We start from the raw sequence: 20,492 nt of genomic DNA, 5'->3' as shown, positions 1-20,492 counted from the left end.
CTCAAATAAAATAACAGGACAAATGTGGGACATAGGCATGAAAGACTGCATTGTGTGTGTGTGGTTTGTGAGATAATTTCCTGGGCTAATCCAAACCCAGGAGTCTTGTTCAACAGAACATTAGTATGTACACAAAGTTGGAACTCCTCCAGAAGAATACAAATATAAGCAAAATGAGATATGAAAGCCTGATTTTTTGAGAATTAAGGGAAATGTGATCTTGACTCTTCCCACTCATTAGCTGACAGAAAAGCATCCATGATTTGTGGTTGGTAAATAAGTAACTGCTGCCTTACCCTGAGATAAATGGGATAGATGCTGCTTCTAGGGTAAACAGAAACTAGAGCAAGACATTTTAGGAACAGTTGTTCATTCTCTGGTAACAAAAGCATTCCTTATCTGATTAGAGCACAAGCAATTTGAAGGCATACTTGCTTGTATGCACATAAGCACACATGTGCACTGGACAATCAGTGTCAAAAGGTTGGTAGCTATTGTATTAGCAACAGATAGAACAATGTCCCCAAGTTTTCAATCTATTCAAAGCAAGTTTTCGTATAGAGCTAGCATGGCCTAAGAACCTGTAGTATAAATAAGCAAAGTCTTTAAAACTTGTGTCTTCCAAGTGTCCTATTTATAGAATTGTTGCCAACAGGACTTGCAGCTATTGTAAAATATTCACCAGAGGACAAGACTGCAATGGGCCTGGAGAGCTGCATTTAGTAATTTGTCTTTCAAGATGCAAACCCCTCCACAGTAAATGTTGCCAATAACAGAACAACTACATCCTATGAGATTTTTTTAAAAGTCTTCCAGAGAAGAACAGCTCAACAGAGTAGAAATTCATTTGCTCTTGCTCTTTAAAGCATGACTAACCATTCTAGAACACAGGAAATGAGAGTATCAAAGCTACAGTGTTACCCCAGCCATATTCCAACACGTGAAGCTGTGGGCAAGCCTCTTGCTTTTTCAGAGATAGAGGCTCCAGTTTATTTGAAGAACAAGTGGATGGGGAGTCATTCCAAAAGCATCTACTGTCTTTGGTTCTGGTGTTTAGTGACCAGGCTTCAAGTCAGAGAACAGCAATACTTAAGAGTAACATGAAAGAGGAAGGATCTCAGGGATTCAGTAGGATCTGGAAGAAGAGATCTTTTGGAGGAGTGTACTGGAAACTTTTCTTACTTGTAAATCTATAGTAGTGATGAGAGCAGAGTGAAGCCCACTGGGAATACCAGCCTTTAAATCTGGCTTTCAGTAAGAATCAGTAAGGCCAGGATTAGAAATAACATTTCTGAACGTATACTGAGACTACATAAAGTCAAAAATCCAGGTCAGAAGTTGCAAAACAGTGGAAAGTCCAAGTCTGCAAATCAGAACAAGCCAAAAAAGCTCAATGCCTCACTGGCATTTCTCAAGCTTCTGCCTTTTTCCTTTTTTCCACCCCCCTCCACCTACTCCTGTTTATCATACTGTCTGAAGCTAGGGTCAGAACTTCAAACACAGAGCAGAACTTTAATCAAACATCCCCAACCATCTTCCAAGGCCAGAAAATTCAATGGCATCATTATTCTGAGGACAGTAGAGACCATTCTTTTAAGAACAGCAGTCCACCCTGACATTGGTTAGTAGATTTGTGGCCAGAAGGTCAACTTGTTTGTTCTTTAACTCCAGTATGTGTCAGAACTACTAGGGAGCTCTGGACCAAAGTGAATGGCTGGATAAGTCCCCATTTCTTCTTTCAGGTCTTTGAATTAGAGTTCTGTGTAATACAACGTTAACCTAGAAATTACAAACACTTTCTATACTTGTAAAATGGAAAAACATGTTTCGTTCCATTCCAGTCCAACATAGATGCTTTTTTGCCTTCATAGGGTTCAAGAATAATGAAGGAAAATCCTTACACATGAAAGACAAGAGATAACTGAAAATAATGAAAAGATAAAAACACGGTCATTGCCCAAAAATCTGTGAGGCCAGCAGTAGTGTATTGGGTCTGTCTGGAACAGAGTTAATTTTCCTTAGAGAATCCTCAAAGTGCTGCCTTGGGTATTGGCGGCTAGAAAGGTGTCGATAACACAGCAGTGTTTTGGCTACTGCTGAGCAGAGATCTCTCACCAGTCTCCCCTCCATCAGCAGATGGGGGTGAACAAGATCTTGGGAAGGGACACAGCCAGGAGAACTGACTCCAACTGACCCAAGGGACAGTGTTCAGCAACAGAAGCTAAGAGAAAGGAAAGGGGGAGGCATTCATTATTACAATGTTTGTCTTCCAGAGCAATGAGTAGGTGTGCTGAAGCCCTGCTTCCCAGGAAGTGTCTGGACATTGCCTGCTGATGAGAAGCAGAGAATGAATCTTTTGTTTTCCTTTGCTTCCACGCCCACTCTACACTTTTGCTTTTATTAAACTGCCTTTAACTTCACCCACGAGTGTTTTCCATCTTATTTCTTTCTCTCCCTGCCCCACTCTTCTGAGCAGGGCAGTGACAGAGCAGTTTGGTGTGCCCCTGGTGTCCAGTCACCATCAACCCATCTCAAGTACCACACGAAAACTAGACCACAACTTTAGATTAGAGGATGGGAAGAACATGTGTGTTTTACTTAGACTGTATCATGAAGACAGTCCCCTCAGTTTGCTCAAGCACTCGGTGTTGCTTATTTAATTGTCATTTAAATAGTTCAAACTGCTAGGCACTAAAGTAGAACAGAATATGAACAAAACAGTTCAAGTGCCTTCTAGCAGACTACAAATCATTTAGTCGATTCTATTTAGTTTCTTTAAGCCTTAATATACAGACAAAGTCATCATGTAAGTGGGAAATATAATAGCTCTCAACACTAGTTTCCCTAAGAAAGCTCACTGGCTCAGCTTGCTTCTCTGGGTTTTTTTGTTGCATTTTAGTACAGAATTACATTAACTGATTGATATCAGAACAAAAACAACCTTCAATGCATCATTTTATTACGTTCATCGTGTGAATTAGGTTAACTGCTGCTCAGCTACTACTAAAACTATAATTTGATGAATGACACCGTAAGGATTATCAGATTTCACAAGACCAAATACAGGTCGTGTGATGAGCAGGTACACAACCCACCACTAAGCAGCAGACAGTCCCCAGCTTGTTAGCAGACAGTCCTCAGCTTGTTGGCAGACAGTCCTTGGCTGAAACAGCCACAATCATCTATTTGAAGCAAGCGTGTTTCAGAAGAAAAGTTCAAAAGGTGTTTAATTCCCAGACAGTGACAATCCTAAAACTGTCTATTTCATTCTGAGATCTGCAGGAAATACCTTCTTGACAGATCAAGTCAATTGACCTTTCCTTTCTAGAAACCTCTTGCACACTGAAATAAATCTTAGAAGAGAAAATGTCAGAGTAGTTACAAGAATAAGACCGTTTTTGCTAAATGCTGCATACAAGAATGCACACTGAATTTTCCAGTTTATATAAGAGCATCTATGTCAATAACACTGACAAATAAAGTAACTGCCATGATAAAGTATTTATATTTATTATTTTGGGGTAAGTAGAATATACACAAACACCCTCTAAGGGACACTGGCTCTAATCACAGAAATTTATTTAAATCTAAGTCATGTAGATCATAACACAGATATCTCACAGAATATTCTTGAGAATTTATTTCACAAGAATAAAGAATGGCATTCTAATAATGGAGGATTTTGCAGGCTGACATAGGGAGAAACTTCAGTGTAACTGCAGGCCAGTTTATCAATGATACTAACCCACACATCCCTCGCAGTTCACAAATAATTAGAACAGATAAACTACAGCTATAGCCAGTCCTCTACAGCTTCTTACACTACACAAAAAGAGCATTCTCCTTTACATGACATACATTAGCAAAACCTGTATTCTTATTTGAAAAACAGTATTACTGTCATAATGACATTTGGGTTACTGAAGAGAGAAACTAAGAACCGGAAGAAGTTCAATCAAAGCTACTATTCAGTGCAAAGATTAAAAATAAAGGAAAAGAATACACTGGTTATTGCTCTGCCTCCACCAGCCCTACTGTGAAATTTTCATATCCTTTTAAAGATGTATCCGGCCCTCTGTAAAAGAAAAACACACAAATACAAGAAAAAAGTACTCACACTGTTTGGGCGTTGAATGGCAGCTTCATACTGCAGCCTAATCCGCTGTGGCATCATCACATCATCCTGGAATAAATGGCATACTGTTATTGAACAGAGAAAGGGTACAGTACTCAGAACCACATTAGAATATGCTGCTAAATTAACATCATTTTACTGGCTTGCAGTCAGAAATAAAAATGGAACAAAGATTAAGAGACTTTACACTCCCAGTGGATTAAACTCAACCCTGTTCACGTTGGATTTAAGCAAAACTACTGTGTGACAACTGTGTTTTGATGCCAACATATATCTTCTGGGTACCCACACATTTTATATTCTAAAGAAATGCACCAACTCTTTAATAACTCTAAGAGCTGTGCTGGCAGTAGGTGTGGATAAGGAACCAGACTTGATTAAAAGCAGATCTGAGACATTCCAGCAATGTGAGGAAATGCTCTTTGTAGTCTGGCCATACCTTGTTTCATTGATAAGGAAAAGACTCCAGTGTCTAGATCTACTACATGCCATGCTTCATGAGCACAAAAGAGTAGTATTTGTGAAATGATAAAATTCTGAAGAACAGCAACAACAAACAACAACAAAAACGCAAAACAAAACAAACTCCATACACAGAAAATGCATCAACACTGACACTGGCTTTAAAACATCACCTAGATTTAAATTTGGTGCTAATTTATCTTTCACATGTAGCATAAAGCTCGATTTTCTTTACATACAAAAAGGCTGGTTGCCTTGTAAAGAGTTGGCAACCTTTCTGTCCTTCTTTGAGCAGATAGATGGTCTTTTCAAAATTACATTATTTCTTGTTTAAAATTACATACTTTGTAAGGTATGGTTTTATAGTCTGCTAAAATGCCCAACTGTAGCACAAACTTTCTTCCCTAAGTTTAGTCTCCTGAGTTTTCTGCCTGTCTTTTTTTTCCATTTTGTGCCACACTTCTTCTCTATCCAAGGATCAGTTCAGTCTTAGCTACCGTTTAAAGCTAACACAGCCTAATTCTCTTCAGAGTATTTCCAAATGACCCTATCTTATCAGGCAAAAGCACTTCAAAGAAGCCCTGAATTCCTGTCCTACAGGTATTCTTTTAACAAATAGTTCCTCTAATTAAAATCATTCTAAGAAGATAACTAGTAAAGTAAAAAAATGGATTTCCAAAAACTTTCACATTAAAACTCTCAGTCAAACCGATGACAACAAAACATCCAGAGCTGAGAGGGTTGAATGACCTTGAAAGAAAGGCGACATCACGGTTTTATCAAAAGCAACACAGAGATGAAAAAAGTTTTAGAAGTAGATTCAACTATTTAATACAATCCAAGGTTAAAGATAAAACCAACAAAAGTGACCCTTTTCACAGGCAAGTTTTATGAAAGAAGGAATTGTCAAAACCAACTTTTTGTAGGTTTCTTTTATCCATTTATTTAGGATATATTTAGTAATAAGAGATGTCAGTAAACTCCTGTTCAACCCCTGTATGTCGGTTGCTTCAAAACTACAATGATTTTATTTACCATCTAATTCACCTTACCAAGGAGGCACCAAAATTCAGGTACTGTATCAAGAAAATGTTCCCATAAAATATTTACCCTATTTCCTATATGAAGAACCATGATCATGCCTCTTTATGTCAAATACAGAGCAGATTTGGGTAAATTAAAACTTAGCTTTATTATAAACAAATAAATCTTTTTTAACAGAGCTTTGATCAATCTTTTGCAAATGACTTAGGATTTTTCAACATCATCTTGCTAAACCTCCCCCCCAAAAAAAGAGAATGTAGAAGAAACCCATCAAAAACGAGGAATTGCAATGCTTAGAACAATGTTACTGATACAACAGATGCTCTTGTGCTCAAAGATTCCACTGTTTATGATGCTGCACAACAGAGATAAATTTCTTAGAGCTCATACATTTGCAAAGATGACAAATGATCAACTTGATTTTAAAAAGGTTAAATCAGCGTGGAAAGCATTCAAGCCAAATTCAAACATTCCCCTCACCAAACAGGTCAATGTGATGTTTTGCTAAGCTGACAACTTGACAGGAAAGGTCTAGCTCCCCCTAACAAAACACTGTGTCATTTTGATGCTATTGGCAAAACTAACAAGGCTACAGATTGGGGTCTTAGGCTATCATCAAGATCATCAGTATTCTGTAAAATCCAGCTAAAGCAGGGGCACTATAGCCACAAAAGTTTCAAAATGCCTTTTTTTTTTATTAACACATCTTTGTTCTCTAATGCTAGAAAACTCCACAAACTCTCATCCTCTTAACTTCAGTTTTTGGTTTTTTTTTACATAATTCTATATTTTTTTTTTTTTTTTTTACAACCAGTTTGCACTTGTTACATCGCTTTTTACAAGTGATGCACTGCTGTATAGTTCTGCCATACTTTCCGGGTTCAGGGTAGCAGAAAGAAAGAAGAAAGAAAGAAGTAGTTTAAGAGATTGTTCTAAATAAAATAATAAAGCAATTAAGCAGTGAGGAAGAGCAGCACAAAATACAAGTCACATCCCAGACAAAACTGAGTCACTTCAGTGATCTGGCTTTTTAGACTCAGGCTGGGCAACTCTGAAAGAAAGTTAACTGCAGAATCCAACTTTGACACGTTACAGATTTTTTACTATTAATGACTGGGCAGGGAACCACAAAGTGGAAACCAGAATATATTTGAGCATAAATAATCTTAAGTAATGGGGTTGTAATCTGGACCAGTGTTTGAAACTCAGCCAAATTCTAACGAGTAAACCAGAAAAGACTGTGCCACAAAATAAAAACACTTAACAAAATAATTCCGCTTCAGAGGCTTCTGATGGAGCGAGGCACCCAAGCACTCACTGTACTAAAACAGCTGATGGAGTTTAAACAACTACGGCACTGGACAACTAAGATGTTAATATATTTTATCCAGCTGTATCAGCACATTTTTTCTACTAAAACTGTTGTACTTTGATATTGAATCTGGCAACAGTGTTGCAGATTTTGCTTCTTACAGTCAACAGTGTTTGGTCATCTTTTTGGGTCTACAACTGAGACCAAAATCTCACTAATTACACAAACATTTTCCAAATTATTTTTTGCTCATGTCTTGTCACACACACACACACAAAAGTACATCTCTAAATCATAGAATCAGTCAGAGTTGGAAGGGAACACAAGGATCAGCCAGTTCAAATCCTCCTGCCATGGGCAGGGACACCCTACCCTAGATCAGGCTGCCCAGAGCCTTAAACACCTCCAGAGATGGGACCTCAACCACCTCCCTGGGTAACTCATTCCACTCTCATGGTGAAGAACTTCCTCCTCACATCCAGTCTGGATCTTCTCATCTCCAGATTTGCTCCATTCCCCTTAGTCCTGTCACTCTCTGATAGCCTAAAAAGTCCCTCCCCAGTTTTTTTGTAGGCCTCCTTCAGATAATGGAAGGCCACAATAAGGTCACCTCAGAGCCTCCTCTTCTCCAGGGTGAACAGCCCCAACTCTTACAGTCTGTCCTCATAGGAGAGGTGCTCCAGCCCTCTGATCACACTTGTGGCCCTCTTGTAATAAGGGCTCCAGAATGCAGCTGCTCTATTAAAAAGGGAAGTATATTTATTTGTTTCTGTTTCCTAGGTGCAAGCAGGGAAAATAACAAGGCTAGTTGTGATTACATTGAACATAGGATTTAAAAAATCCAGAAGTTTAACAGAAGTTTGCACTGAAATTCAGTCTTCCCTCTTAACATGGTACTCTCTAATGGTTGTCTCCTAGCAGACAGAATGAAAAGAGATTTCCTGCACTAAAAGAATACAACAACAACAATAAAGCTTTTAGGTAAATGCTTGCTCAATGCATGCCTGCAGAAAACATATACTTGCAATGGGACAGCTAAATAAAAAAGAATCTGTAGGTAAATCATATAACAACACTCATCAAACAGTGAAAAAAATCAAGAAAAAGTCTCAGGTAATAGGTGGGTTTAATGTCATCTGAATAGCTGTATATAAGCAAACAGGTAGAGAGCAAGAACTAAAGCAACATAAACGGAAACCTATTTTAAGCAGTCAAAATAACCCAAATTTGTAGGAATTTTGCTGATTACAAACATGCTTCCTGTTCTCCAGCGTCCATTCTGAGTAGGAAAACAATTTGCTCAAAGATGGGAGAACGAAAAGGACTTTATTTCCCATGAAAAGCCAGCAGGGGCTTCTAAACAAGCCCAGATGTGTTTCTGCCAGTGGGGGGCCGTGATCTCCATCACCTTTCAGTCCGACCCGCGTTCTGCCGGCTGCTGCTCCTATCGATTGTGGCCCTTCTGCAGGAATCTGCTTTGCTCCTCTTAACTACCACACCACGGACAGACGCTGCCAAATCTGAAAAGCTAGTTACACAGCTATCAGCTGGGTTGCTTTCCTTCCAACCAGAGGCACCATTCTTTATAAAAACACAGACAATTTATACTGAGCTAATTGTTTTGGCTTACTCATATGTTTAGCTGAAGAAAAGGAAAATCAGATGAAGAAACTGAGCTTAAGAATTTCTTATTACTCAAAGCTGTTGCTTCAGGATGTTTCTTAAATCAGTTTGGGTAAATTCGAATGACAAGCACTCACTGGCCTCTTCAGCCAGACTGTCTGCACCACACTGAGTTCCACAACGATAACTTCATGCTTTTTCCTTAAAAGTGGGGGGGTTTTTGCACTTCAGAAAATAAGACAAGCCACACAACTCAATGTATAAAACCCATCTACCTTTTAAAACCAAGGACAAGTTCACATTAATTGCAGCTCAGTCCTGAAGTGCTTTCTCAAGCTCACATTACAGAATCAGAATTACATGGCTTTCCAAATACAACCTGTAGTAACACCAGAGGAATATTTGACTCACTGAGAAACAATATGGCATCTCCAAAGTCTTTCAGTCCATCAAATGGTCATTCATTTATCCTGCACCTGCTCAGACAAGAGTGAAAAAAATCTTTCTTTGCTATTGTTCAGTTCAGCTCCTTGAAGCAGGGAAGTAAAAGGCCTGGGACCTCCAAAAACTGGCCTGTCAACAGCACTGCCAAGGCAAATACCCTGATGAGAGGTGATTTTCTAGAAGATGAGTTTTTAAAGAAACCCCACGTTACCGAACACATTAGAATTCTGCACTCTAAAGGCCACACAGAATTAACCTGAGCAGAACAAATCCATCAGTACACACAAGATCATTGGGGGGGGGGGGGGGGGGGAAACAAACAACAAATTTCTCTACTTCTGTTTCTGAATTGAGAAAGAGACAACAAAGTAAATACTTCAAAGTTTAAGAAGCTGACTTTACTAAGCACCTCTCATGTCTTGAGCATGGCAATAAAATGGTCTGCATGGAAGACAGACATGATGTTCTCATGTATCCGAATAATTAGTACCTTCCATCAGTTAAAAAAAAAATTACAGTCTTTTTAAGGTATATTTTAATGCAACATCACTATTAATTGATCAGGAACTCTTTGCAGCTGCAAATTGAAAACTAACTTGAAGGCTTAAATCCCTGAAACACCTACCAAGTTTGGCTAGCTAAGGTCCAACCAACTTCTTTCAAACATTTATGAATACTCTCTCAGTGAAGTGGTTTTGAACTTGAAACTCAAGAAGAGCATGCCATTTTATAGCAATTAAGAATTAACATTCCAAATTTAAATCATACAAACAAATCTCACAACAGAAAGGCACAGGTCAGCAGCTGCCAATTCAAAACATGGGAATGCCAGTTGTGGTGGTCCACTCTCACTTCTGATGAATAAAACTCAACTGTTTCCCTTTGTTATTTCCAACTACAAGTAGCGACACTGTGGCAACACAGTTTAGAGTCACATCTTTGAACTTGCTAGAAATTTCAGAGACAGTGATACATTGCCAACAGAGCCTTTGAAAAGATTAAAACAAATGTGTCAAGCACTCAAGTGATTCTGACTGGGCTTGAAATACTGCAGGTCAAAAAAGGACACATTTCATATTTCTTCTCTAACAGGCAGGAGCCCTCCAACAACACTTTGATTAAACCTGAAATAAAGAGAAACTACGCAGAGTATTGGGACAAAATGAAAGCATGTTCCTTTTTAAAGAAACAAAGTTTTATACAAGCATAGACATGTTTAAGTGAATGTCAATGAAAGTGGCAGTTCAAAGTAGAAAAAGGAATTTTTAGGGTAAGAGTCCCACTGTGCTACAACTGGGTAAATGACTATAACAAAAATGAGAACCACCCCAGAGAAATGGCAAACTAAGGTTACAATACAATGCAGCTGGCAGATAAAGTCATAACTGCAGGCAATGTGAGGAGTAAAGCTAACTGTGAAATGTGTTTGCATAATTAGTTCATTCTATTGTTGTTATGATCAAGATTTTCTAAGACTATAAATGTTAAATGTGAACAGTTTGTTAAGTGTCTTTGATTTTTCTACTTGTTTTCCTGGTGGGAAAAATGCCTCAGTAGCTTAGAGGCAAAATCTGTAACAACAACCACAGCAAAAACCTCCATAATAGCTATTAGTCAAACAGCTGCCACTTCATACTAGAATAGGCTGATCAAATTCTGACAGTTCTGAGCTCTGTAACCTTTTTTTCCACATTTCTTCCCAATTTTGTTGTCCTTACAAATCTGTGTTGAGAGACATAACACAAGCAGCTTGACTCCAGCTGGAATGGCAGGCAAAACAGTCTCTCTGGAGCCAGTACTCCCAAAGATGCTCCAAAATATGTTTGCACATTCACAGAACCTTAAAATAATTTCTGATGTGATAGAAATGTACAAGGAGTCTCAATGTATTTCTTCACCTATATGAAATGTATTGAAACAATTGAACCAGCCTCGTTTCTCTCCACTTCCACCTATAGCAAACCTGAATTAGGGCTGCACTTCCGAAGGTCAGTTCCCTGGCATTACTGCAGCACATTCCAAAAGGCTGATATCAACATTCCTTCTTAGAGAGCTAGACTGGTGACTGAAATAAAGAAGGTAGGTGGAGCATAGAAGCGGAATTGTGAAACAGCTGGCAACATCTGTCTCACACAACATTTACTAACCACGGCCAAAATATTGAGCAGTTTTTTAACTTGTAGAAGTTTCCACACATTTTATTTCCTACTATTTGTTTCCAGAAAAAAAAAATCATCATCCTGAAAAGAGACAGTAGGGGAAAAAAAATGTAATTAATATCAATCATTTTAGATTAGGTTTCTGACTGTTGAGAACACCTTCTGTTTTGAAGGATCTAGCTCAATAGCAGCAATAGAAATGTGTAGAACAGAAAATCCTGCTAGCTTCTTCCAAGCTTATCCATGCTATAAGCCATAAAATTCTCAAACCACTTGAAGCAGGTCTTAGTTGTACCAAATAATAAATGTATGCTAATGATAACATTGAAGAAATCCAAATTCATCACCTGTTACATTCCTTAATAGCTGCAATTTGTTTCCCTGATGTTTTGTTATCCAGTCAGCAAATAGCAACATCAGCAGCACAAAGAGGCACAGTGTATGAACACCATAAGATAAATTACAATTTAAGAATTCTGAAGAGCTCGCTACAGAAATATTGATTCGGTTTAAAGAATTTAATGTCCTCGTTTACTCATAGTGATTTCCAAACAACTGGATCTGTCTGGATGGCAAAGAAAGACTAACCCAAAAATTTACTTCAGTAAATTACTTTATACAAATTTAAGACAGAAGATATGAGGCTCCATGGGACAAGAGAATAATGGCTTCATTTCTCATTCACGCATATGTGGACTCAGCTAGCTTCAGCCAACACAAGTACATACATAACTCACCCTGTGTACTCCCTAGGATGCTTCACACAATGTGGTATCTGTCCAAGACTGCAATATTTGAACTCTGCAAATCCTAAGTAAGATCTAATTTCCTTTTTTTCCATTTTGGATATGTAAACAGCCTCATGACACAGGACAGTTAAATCCACAGAATCATTCATATAAATTAAATGGCACTTGAGTGTGTCTCTACCTGATGTAAAGCAAAAAGAACTAGATCCTCAATTCATTCAGCTACAGAAAGCTGGCATCACTCCAATTATGTCATGGCATCATGTTTGATGTCCCTACGCTCTGTCAAAATCTGGTGAGTCAAGTGATCAAAAGCAGAGCAGCAGATTTTGTGTTCATACTTCCTCAAAATAACTGGTTTACATAACTGAAACTGACACTCAGTGCTGGACATGAAATACTTCTTTTTCAAAGTAGGAAAACTGACCTTTCCAAACACCCTCCATAAACTTACATACAAAGACTTATGTGAAATACACTCTGTAAGACAAACAAACAACCCCCCCAAACCAATAAACTCTTAAAGGGAAACCAGGAAAAATTCAAATAAACTGATTTTAGAAGGCATGCTGTGTTGCTAAATACTGTAATAGCTTAATAAAAGCAAGAATAAAGGCCAGGAAAGTCACCTGCAATACTTAATTTCTTCAATGGTAAGACAAGAAATTTCTGCATTGCCTTGGGTCAGAAGAAATATCCCAACACCTAACCCTGTCCTGCTAACAGTACACCAAGGAATTTGCAAAATTTTAACAAACAAACATAAAAGTCCTTCTAAGTAGTTGATGCAACAAATGGAATTTCTAAACTGAAAAAGAACCAAAATTAAAAGCTGTGTAGAGATTATAACCCTGCTCTCATGACACTTTCTAAGGAGCACAGACAATCATAACATTACTTTGAATCCTACCTGAAAATCTACACTTTCAGCTGTTAGTGCATCCTACTATTACACTAAAGCATAGTTCAGCTCCAATTCAGAGGAAAGAATCAATCTTCAGGTGAAATTACATGAGATCAGTGAGCCTTAAAGGTCCTGCTCTTCCTGTCTGATCCTAGCCACATGGCACCATTCCTCAGATCAGCTAAGCACATTTGTGAAACCCTTCACTGCATGTTAAGCTGAACGAAGTAAGATAGTTATCTGTGGGTTAGTGAGCTGAACGCCTCCACAGAGGGTAGCCAACAAAGGACAGCAAAAAAATTCCAAGATTGAAGGACAGACCTCTCCTATTTTGCATCAAAAAGCCTGTAGGTTAGCTCTTAGTTTCTCATCAATATAAATTTCCGAAGAATGTGGGAAAGAAAGATCCTGAAAACACCTAAATACCTACATTGCCCAACCCTGCTCACAATAGCTTGTGAAATCCTATAGGATCAAAGAACGGTGGAAGGCTGTAGGCTTTCTACAAGCTGGAAAACAACTTTACAGCTATAAATAGTAATCTGCATTCTTAATGCCCAACCACCTTTAAACAGCTCATCTTTAAGGCAAAGCAACAGCTACATTAAAAGCAGGAAAAAAAAATTGCAAAATAACAAAATGCATTAACTTACTGAATCCAGAAAGCAGAGATAAGTTCCTGAGCTCTGAAAGACTGCTTGATTTTTAGCAAATCCAACTGTTGAGAAAGCAAAGATAAAATTATGTGATGCCTTTTACCTCTGTGGAGTTGTTTTTAATCTTAGCGCAGTCAAGAACAGATGAAAGAAAGAAAATTTGTATCAAGTAAGGGACAAGGGACATCATTTTTCCTATTTAAAATGGGGTAGTTTGTAGATATTTAAGTAGTAAGTCTATTTCAGTGATCTTAGTTTCCTGTGTTAGACTTCTACCATCAAGCAGAATCAGACTACTTTTGCTAGTTCTAAACAAGGACATAATATGTAATACATATCTTGAAGAGTCCAGCTCCCTAGGTTTCACATCCAATACCTACTGTGCAGCATCACAGAGTGGTTTGGATTGGAGGGAACTTTGATGGTCACCTGGCCCAACTCCTCTGCAATGAGCAGCTGCTGGCAACCCTTGCTTGCATATAGCTTCATCTTTTAAGTCATAAAAAATAGTGCCAAATGACAGAAAGACACAGAAAGAACAAGCGATGGCTAGGAAACGTTCTTCACATCAGGGGACCAAGTCCTCAGAAAGACTCCAAAACAAGTTCTATTCCTTTGTGCTTGTAATGCAAGTATGTAAATACCAAAGCTTTATGTGCCACTTATGTAATGCAGAGGGGAGCCAAAACAGAAGGATGTGTACAAGAAGCATGAACCTGGCTTATTTACACCATACCATGTTATGGAAGACCACACTGAAATACAAGTTCAGTCAAATTACTATGTTGGCATGTACTGTCTCTTGCTTTATAATCCCCTGATGCTTGTTGAATCTTTTACCAAGATATTTCAGGAAGTTAGACCAGAAGAAAACTTTTTTTTTTTGTAAGCTTAATTTTTGAGAAAAAAAAATAAAGAGGAAAGCAGGAATACACAGCCAAGGGTTAAGGATGGGACTGCAGCAATCATCAGTAAGATTAAGGTAGGAGTGCTTATGCTGCCTTATGTATGTAAACAAGGTCTACCAAAGATGATTCTGCTCTTTGAATTTTTCTCCTAGACCGTATTGTAAAGAAAGGTTGTGCTCTATCCTGTGCTAGTCTGAAAAATGCTGTTGAAATCCACTTAGTCACATATGCTACACTCAAGATTCATTTAAAGCATTTATGGAACCAAGTCAGGGAATCCAGCAAAATTGCTCTGGCATTCAAACCCAGCGATGTGCAGATATGCAGTACTGTGAAGTTTTTACTCTTTAATAGAAAATCTGAAAACCTAAAGCCAGAAAATCTCACCATGAAGTGCAGCAGGATAATTTAAAATAATATAATCTCTAAAGCTCCTGATTGTGCATTTGGAAAAAACAGGCTTCTGTAATTCTCTACTCTTTTTATGTGATATGGGTTTAAGTTTTCTCAGGAAACAAATTTAAGTGGGCTCAAAGGTTCACTCAGTTTTAATGCACGTGCTCCTTGGCTATATTGCTGAGTTGTCCAAGCACAGAACAAGACATATGACTGCATTTCTTCCTGCCTCAAAGGAACATTATGTCAACATCACTACTAATAAAGGCTCTTCCTTATAATTGTGTTATTCTTTTCTATCGTACTTCGAGTCTTTTAATCCTCACCTTAACTTCCCTTCATCATGTATTTCTTGAACTTATCTTAGAGTGTATTTACATAACAGTTTCCATACACAAATGAATATTTAATCTCACAAGTACAGCTATTCTCATTCTCCTTCCTACTGGCAATGAAAAAAACACTGGCAAAGTCGGCAGCTACCACAAGAGCAGAGCTGAATCCTGGCATGAGCAGTTTTACTGGGAAACAAGTGATGCAAGTTAGCAGGTCCGGACATGCCAAACAAGCAAAACCCCAATACTGTGAAGGTCCCTATTAAAGCAAGAAGTAAAAGAACATAATAGAACTAAACTTGCCCAACATCAATCAGATCAATACCTTCACACATCATTGCCAGCTGTAAAGCAGCCTGTACTTCTGTTTCAGTGCTGACATTAGTAGATCTCAATATTTCAGGAACTTTCAGTAGAAAATAAGGTTGTACTAAGAATTAATAATGTAGGAGGAAAGGAAAGAATACTTAAAGGCAACTAAAAAGTGACAATTACATTACTTTGTGAACTTTCTGGGATATTTCAGATCTCATTTTAAAATAAACATTCAAAGTTTCAAATATTTGTTATGAAAAAAAGGTGGAAAGTATTTATTTCTGAGATTAAAATAGGAGCTATCCTGAAGCTGTTCATATACTAAGGTTTGGGGTTTGTTTTTTTTTGAGGAGAAAGAAGAAAATATATTTATTTTTAAATGTATTAATAAGAGAGATAGAACTCCCCATAGAAGAAACTAGATATTAAAAATTGTTTCACCATGACAAATCCATGTTTGGCATGAGTAAAATATTTTCTTTAATATTACTCTACTGAACAAAATCAAATGTTTGTGCCAGGTCTCTGAGTTTTGTAAGGCCTGCTTAGTTGGTGAAAAGAGGCTGTTACCATGGTTACAGCCTTAAAAACTTAAGCCTCAGTGAGATATTAACATTCCTCACTCTTGGAAAGAAAAAGGTTTCCTTTTTTTAGGCAAGTGACCCTTTATTTTTTCTAGGTTTCCCCCCTTTCTTTTACATGTTGGAAGAGAATCAGAAATAAATCCTAATCTTGTGTAAATAGTTGAAGATGTGAAGCTTGACTGGTACATTGTTTCTGTACTAAAGCATCTTCTTTTAAAGGAAAGGCTCCTTACAGTTGTAACTATCCCTTAACGTAATAACAGTAAATCACCAAAAGCAAACAAATACTATGGATTTCAAGTAACCTGCTCCTAAAATGTAACAACCATGAAGAAAAGATGTCCTCATTTTAATGGTGACCTGAGAGTGACTTCCACACGAATAAGCTTGGGTTTGTTTTTTTTTTAAAGGAACTGTGCACTTCATACTATTAAAACAATGCTCACAGCTGCATCTCCCATCCTCAATTTATTAAAGATGTGTTTGAGTTTCAGCCATTCCACCACTGGCAAATGCATCTTTGAACAAAAAATAATCTGGCATACCCTTAATGGCACAAGATACTCCTTGTAGAGTATAATAAAACTTAGTTTTAGGTTCATTTTCCTGAAGTGCAAAGGTGAAATGACTTTCAGAACTCTAACATATATTACTGTCAAGACATTGCAACTCTGTTTTCTTCCAAATGGAAAACTAGTTTACAAGCAATTAATGGAACACTCTATTAGGAACAAGAATTTATACACAGAAAATGTCCTATAAATGTGAAAAATACATGCTGTAACAACATGGTAATAATAAAGTCAACTTTTCTAAGTACTATAATTAACAATCCCTGATATTATTCTTTGGCTGAGAAACTGCAATCTACTTAGCATCTAGATCATCAACTGGTAAGAGAAGTAAGATTTGAAAGGAGATTGATCACCCAATACATTTTGGGAAGAAAAAAAAAAGGCAGATAGATGCATTTCCAGGAATACAAGCAATTCTTGACATTGCTCAAGTCTAGCTTCATCAGTTGCCCAAAAGAGAAAAAATCCATCCCGAAACCTTGTCTGTCTTTTGTCATCATCAGCTCAATAATGCTAATATTACAGGCTGCACTGTCAAAACACCACCAGTTCATATTAGAGATATTAAAATACTAATAATATTTATAGTAACAGTTATGCTGTGTTACTTCAGTACTGCAGATCTGACAAGTGTTTAAAAAAACAGCTCTAAAGAAGTCTATAGTCAAAAGAAGTGGCAGTAAACAAAGCCAGGAGCCTACACAAGCTGCAGATTAATTCAGTGCACAAACTCCAATTTATTCACATTTCAACAAGATGAAAATTAAGCCTCCTGAAACAGCACTGGGCTGTTTTGCAAGACCATTTTGAGGAGACTCTAAGAAGCCCAACCTTCTTTCCAGTTACAAACAACATGTTTTGTTGAAAAACAGAAACTGGCAGGATTTTGTTACAGTCTTTCCAAAACACAAGTGAAATAACTTGAAATACATAGATTTGAAACCAGTTTCATATCAGTTGCTACCTGTTACTCATGGTCCCAAAATCCCGAATGAAACATTACAGAGTTCCCATATAAAATGTGAGCACACTATTCTCCTCATTGTCTTGTTGTTCTTCTGAACACAGACATCATCTTCTAACTTCAATGCCACCGAAAAAAAGCTTCTTCAAAGAGCAAAGTGCTGGTATTTCTATTTTACATATTAACAAGTTTGTCTGCTAAAAATCCCTACAAACTAAGCAACCAACATAAGCAAAACAAAAACCATTAGAGGGATTTGTCTGTTATCTCCTTCAGTGGGTAGAAGTAATATTAGCATGTAAATCAATAGGGAATCACACCATAGGCCTATCTGGTATCTCACTGGGTTAGCCTCTTGTGTAAATAATCAGGCATTTACTGAGAATTTTAGCTCACATCAAAGCTTTTCTGAAACTTCTGTTTTAACCTGATCATCAAAAGGATATAAAAAAATGTGTTTGGTTTTATTTCACAATACTGAAAAATGTGTTTACTTTTAAAATCTTTATGTAAGAAATTTGGGGCTTTTTTTGCTTAAAACTCATCTCCTGTATCAGAAAGCCACAGTAAAATTGTAAGCATTAACAACATTGTGTATATTACAATTAAACAAAATTCTTTTGCGGAGTAGAGTACAAGCGGTAAGCCAAGTCCATCTTTCCTGGACACATAAACAAATTCTACAGAGCCAAAGCCAACAGGGTGAAATTCTAAAGTGGAAGGAGTTTAGAACAGAGAGCTCTGCAAAACAATGTGTTGGGTTTTTTTTACTGCAAAGTGAGTGGCTAGAAAGACACTTTACAAACAACCTAACCCTCAAAATATTACTATTGAGGTACCTACCACCTCGAGGTTCAGAGGAATCATTATTACCAATGATTACTGGAACACCAACACCTTCCAACTTGATCTTCCATTTCTCAAGTATCTCAGCTGAACCATCCTAGAGAAATAATGACATAGGTGCAGCTACTTTGAATGTGTATGATGAACCAAACACAAGTCCAAAACAGTATTTACGTGAATAGTAATTGAAACAAGGTCTGAAACATACCTTACTGGCATCATTAAAAACTGACAGCTCCATGGTTTCCTTAAAATCTTGTTCCCAAACTGACTTCAGGCATTCATCTAACCAGCATTCACTATTGTGAACAGGCACAATGACAGACTACAAAACAAAAACCAAACACCAAATGAGAACCCCAATGCATGTCAGCAAGGACTGTTTTTGTTTACTTACAGTATAAGAATGTTCATTTAAAAGAGGAAGTGCCAAATCCTTCTTAAGCTTTCACAAAACATGCATTTTAAAAATACAAAAGTAGGCAAAGGTTCTTTGTTTCCATTATGGACACATAATTTGCTTTCTTCTCTAGAAAATCCTTTTTATTTCATTTTTTGAGTTTTATGAGATGGCTTTTGGCAGAAGGAAGTTGCAGTCGGTCCTTGTTGTGAAGTAGGCATTCATAAATTGGCCTTTATCATCAGTAAACTAAACCAGAATATTTCAGTCTCCTTCATTCATTCAAAGAGGGGGAGGGAAATGTGTACAAGGGCATTATTTCATTTATAGGTGCAGATTCACAGTTAAAAATCAACCAGCTAGTAGTAAGCTCAAGAGATCAAGTTAATTTCTTCTCTCCCAAAACAAGATGAACCACAGCTGTATGATTTCTGACAAACTAGGGACAGAACCACCAACTTTGATAAAGCAATCTCTAAAATCAGGCACAAGGAAGATCTGGAATAGTTTTCCCAATATCTGAAGCCCTTTTGCTTCAGTTTATGCTAACAACTAACTCAAGATCTCAGCACAGATTATTATTCTAGTTCTCTTTGCAGCAGCCATTCATACATTTGAGCTACCATCATAACAGTGAACTACAAAAATAGGCATGAAGATCTTTAAAAACAATTTTGAGACAACACAGGGACATAAATTGCAAACAAGTAACATATTTTGTCATTACAAGATCAACTTAGTGACAACTCAGTCAAAATCAACATTATAGCCAAATTCAACTGAGGAGCATTTTCATGGCCTATGAGCCATGTACAACAGTTAGAACAGAGAACTATGAATCAGATCTGGATTTGAGCATTGTTACACTACTTGGTTTTCCCTGAACTACATGTATTCTAGAGTAAGACTTGGAGATATTGTAGGTATTTTTAGTAAGGTAGTTTTGCCATCACTAAGTAGCAACTAATGGTTCTTGACTTTGCTGCAAAATTCATTTTCACACTGGGCAAAAATGGCAGAACGTGAAATGTTTAACAGGGAGCTCAATCTTTTTCCTTCTACAAATGCATTGACCAAAAAATCTTACTTCCTCCCTCAGCTATATCATTGAGAAATAATACATTGGTTGCAAGATTGAAGAGATGTGAGATTTAGAAAAAAGGTGTCAGAAACTGTGCAACTAAGTATTCTGTATCCCAGGAATCTCTTGCTTCTGGCATTGCCATCATCATCCTCTACTAAGACTATATATAGTAAGTGCAAAGTGGGAATTTGTTTTCAGGTTCCACAAATTTCAGCTCAAGTGGATCCCTACCTGCCTCTGTAACTGCATGGGGAAAATGTTTTTTTAAAAGCAATTTTATCATTGCTGAAGATTTTATAGAAGTCAGAAACTTATTTTCAAATGAAATTTCCTATGAGTCGTTATTCAAAAGCATTCAGAAACTCCAGGCTGTTGGCTGAACTATACTAGCTTTGTCATGTCTCTTATATGGGACACTGTAAATAAATGCAGAGATTTTCAGGTCACAAACTTTGACCTGAGTTTGGCATCTGAGACTGTGCAGTTGTTCTTCATTTTCACTTGCCTATTACACAGTATCACAGTATCACAGTATCATCAGGGTTGGAAGAGACCTCACAGATCAAGTCCAACCCTTTACCACAGAGCTCAAGGCTA

At 37.4% G+C, this 20,492-nt stretch overlaps 1 protein-coding gene across 8 annotated transcripts in view; it reads right to left on the bottom strand.

The window, feature by feature from the left end:
* B3GNTL1 (UDP-GlcNAc:betaGal beta-1,3-N-acetylglucosaminyltransferase like 1) overlaps nt 1-20,492 on the bottom strand; it is a 124,107-nt gene that overhangs the window by 102,308 nt on the left and 1,307 nt on the right. For all 8 annotated transcript variants that reach the window (XR_010303962.1, XR_010303961.1, XR_010303960.1 and 5 more), the window contains exons 2-5: nt 18,620-18,736; nt 18,409-18,508; nt 13,486-13,550; nt 4,118-4,183 (exon numbers count right to left, since the gene is read on the bottom strand). Coding sequence is in view for 5 of the 8 variants with exons in the window: in XM_064150867.1 (XP_064006937.1) it covers nt 4,118-4,183; nt 13,486-13,550; nt 18,409-18,508; nt 18,620-18,736 (348 nt within the window). In the remaining 3 variants the exon portion in view is untranslated. The remainder of the gene's footprint in view (nt 1-4,117; nt 4,184-13,485; nt 13,551-18,408; nt 18,509-18,619; nt 18,737-20,492) is intronic.

Source organism: Pogoniulus pusillus, chromosome 11 (genome assembly GCF_015220805.1).
Source record: "Pogoniulus pusillus isolate bPogPus1 chromosome 11, bPogPus1.pri, whole genome shotgun sequence".
In the NCBI taxonomy this organism is placed as follows: domain Eukaryota; kingdom Metazoa; phylum Chordata; class Aves; order Piciformes; family Lybiidae; genus Pogoniulus; species Pogoniulus pusillus.
Note: the sequence above shows the minus strand (reverse complement) of the source record. Positions and strands in the feature narration are given on the sequence as shown.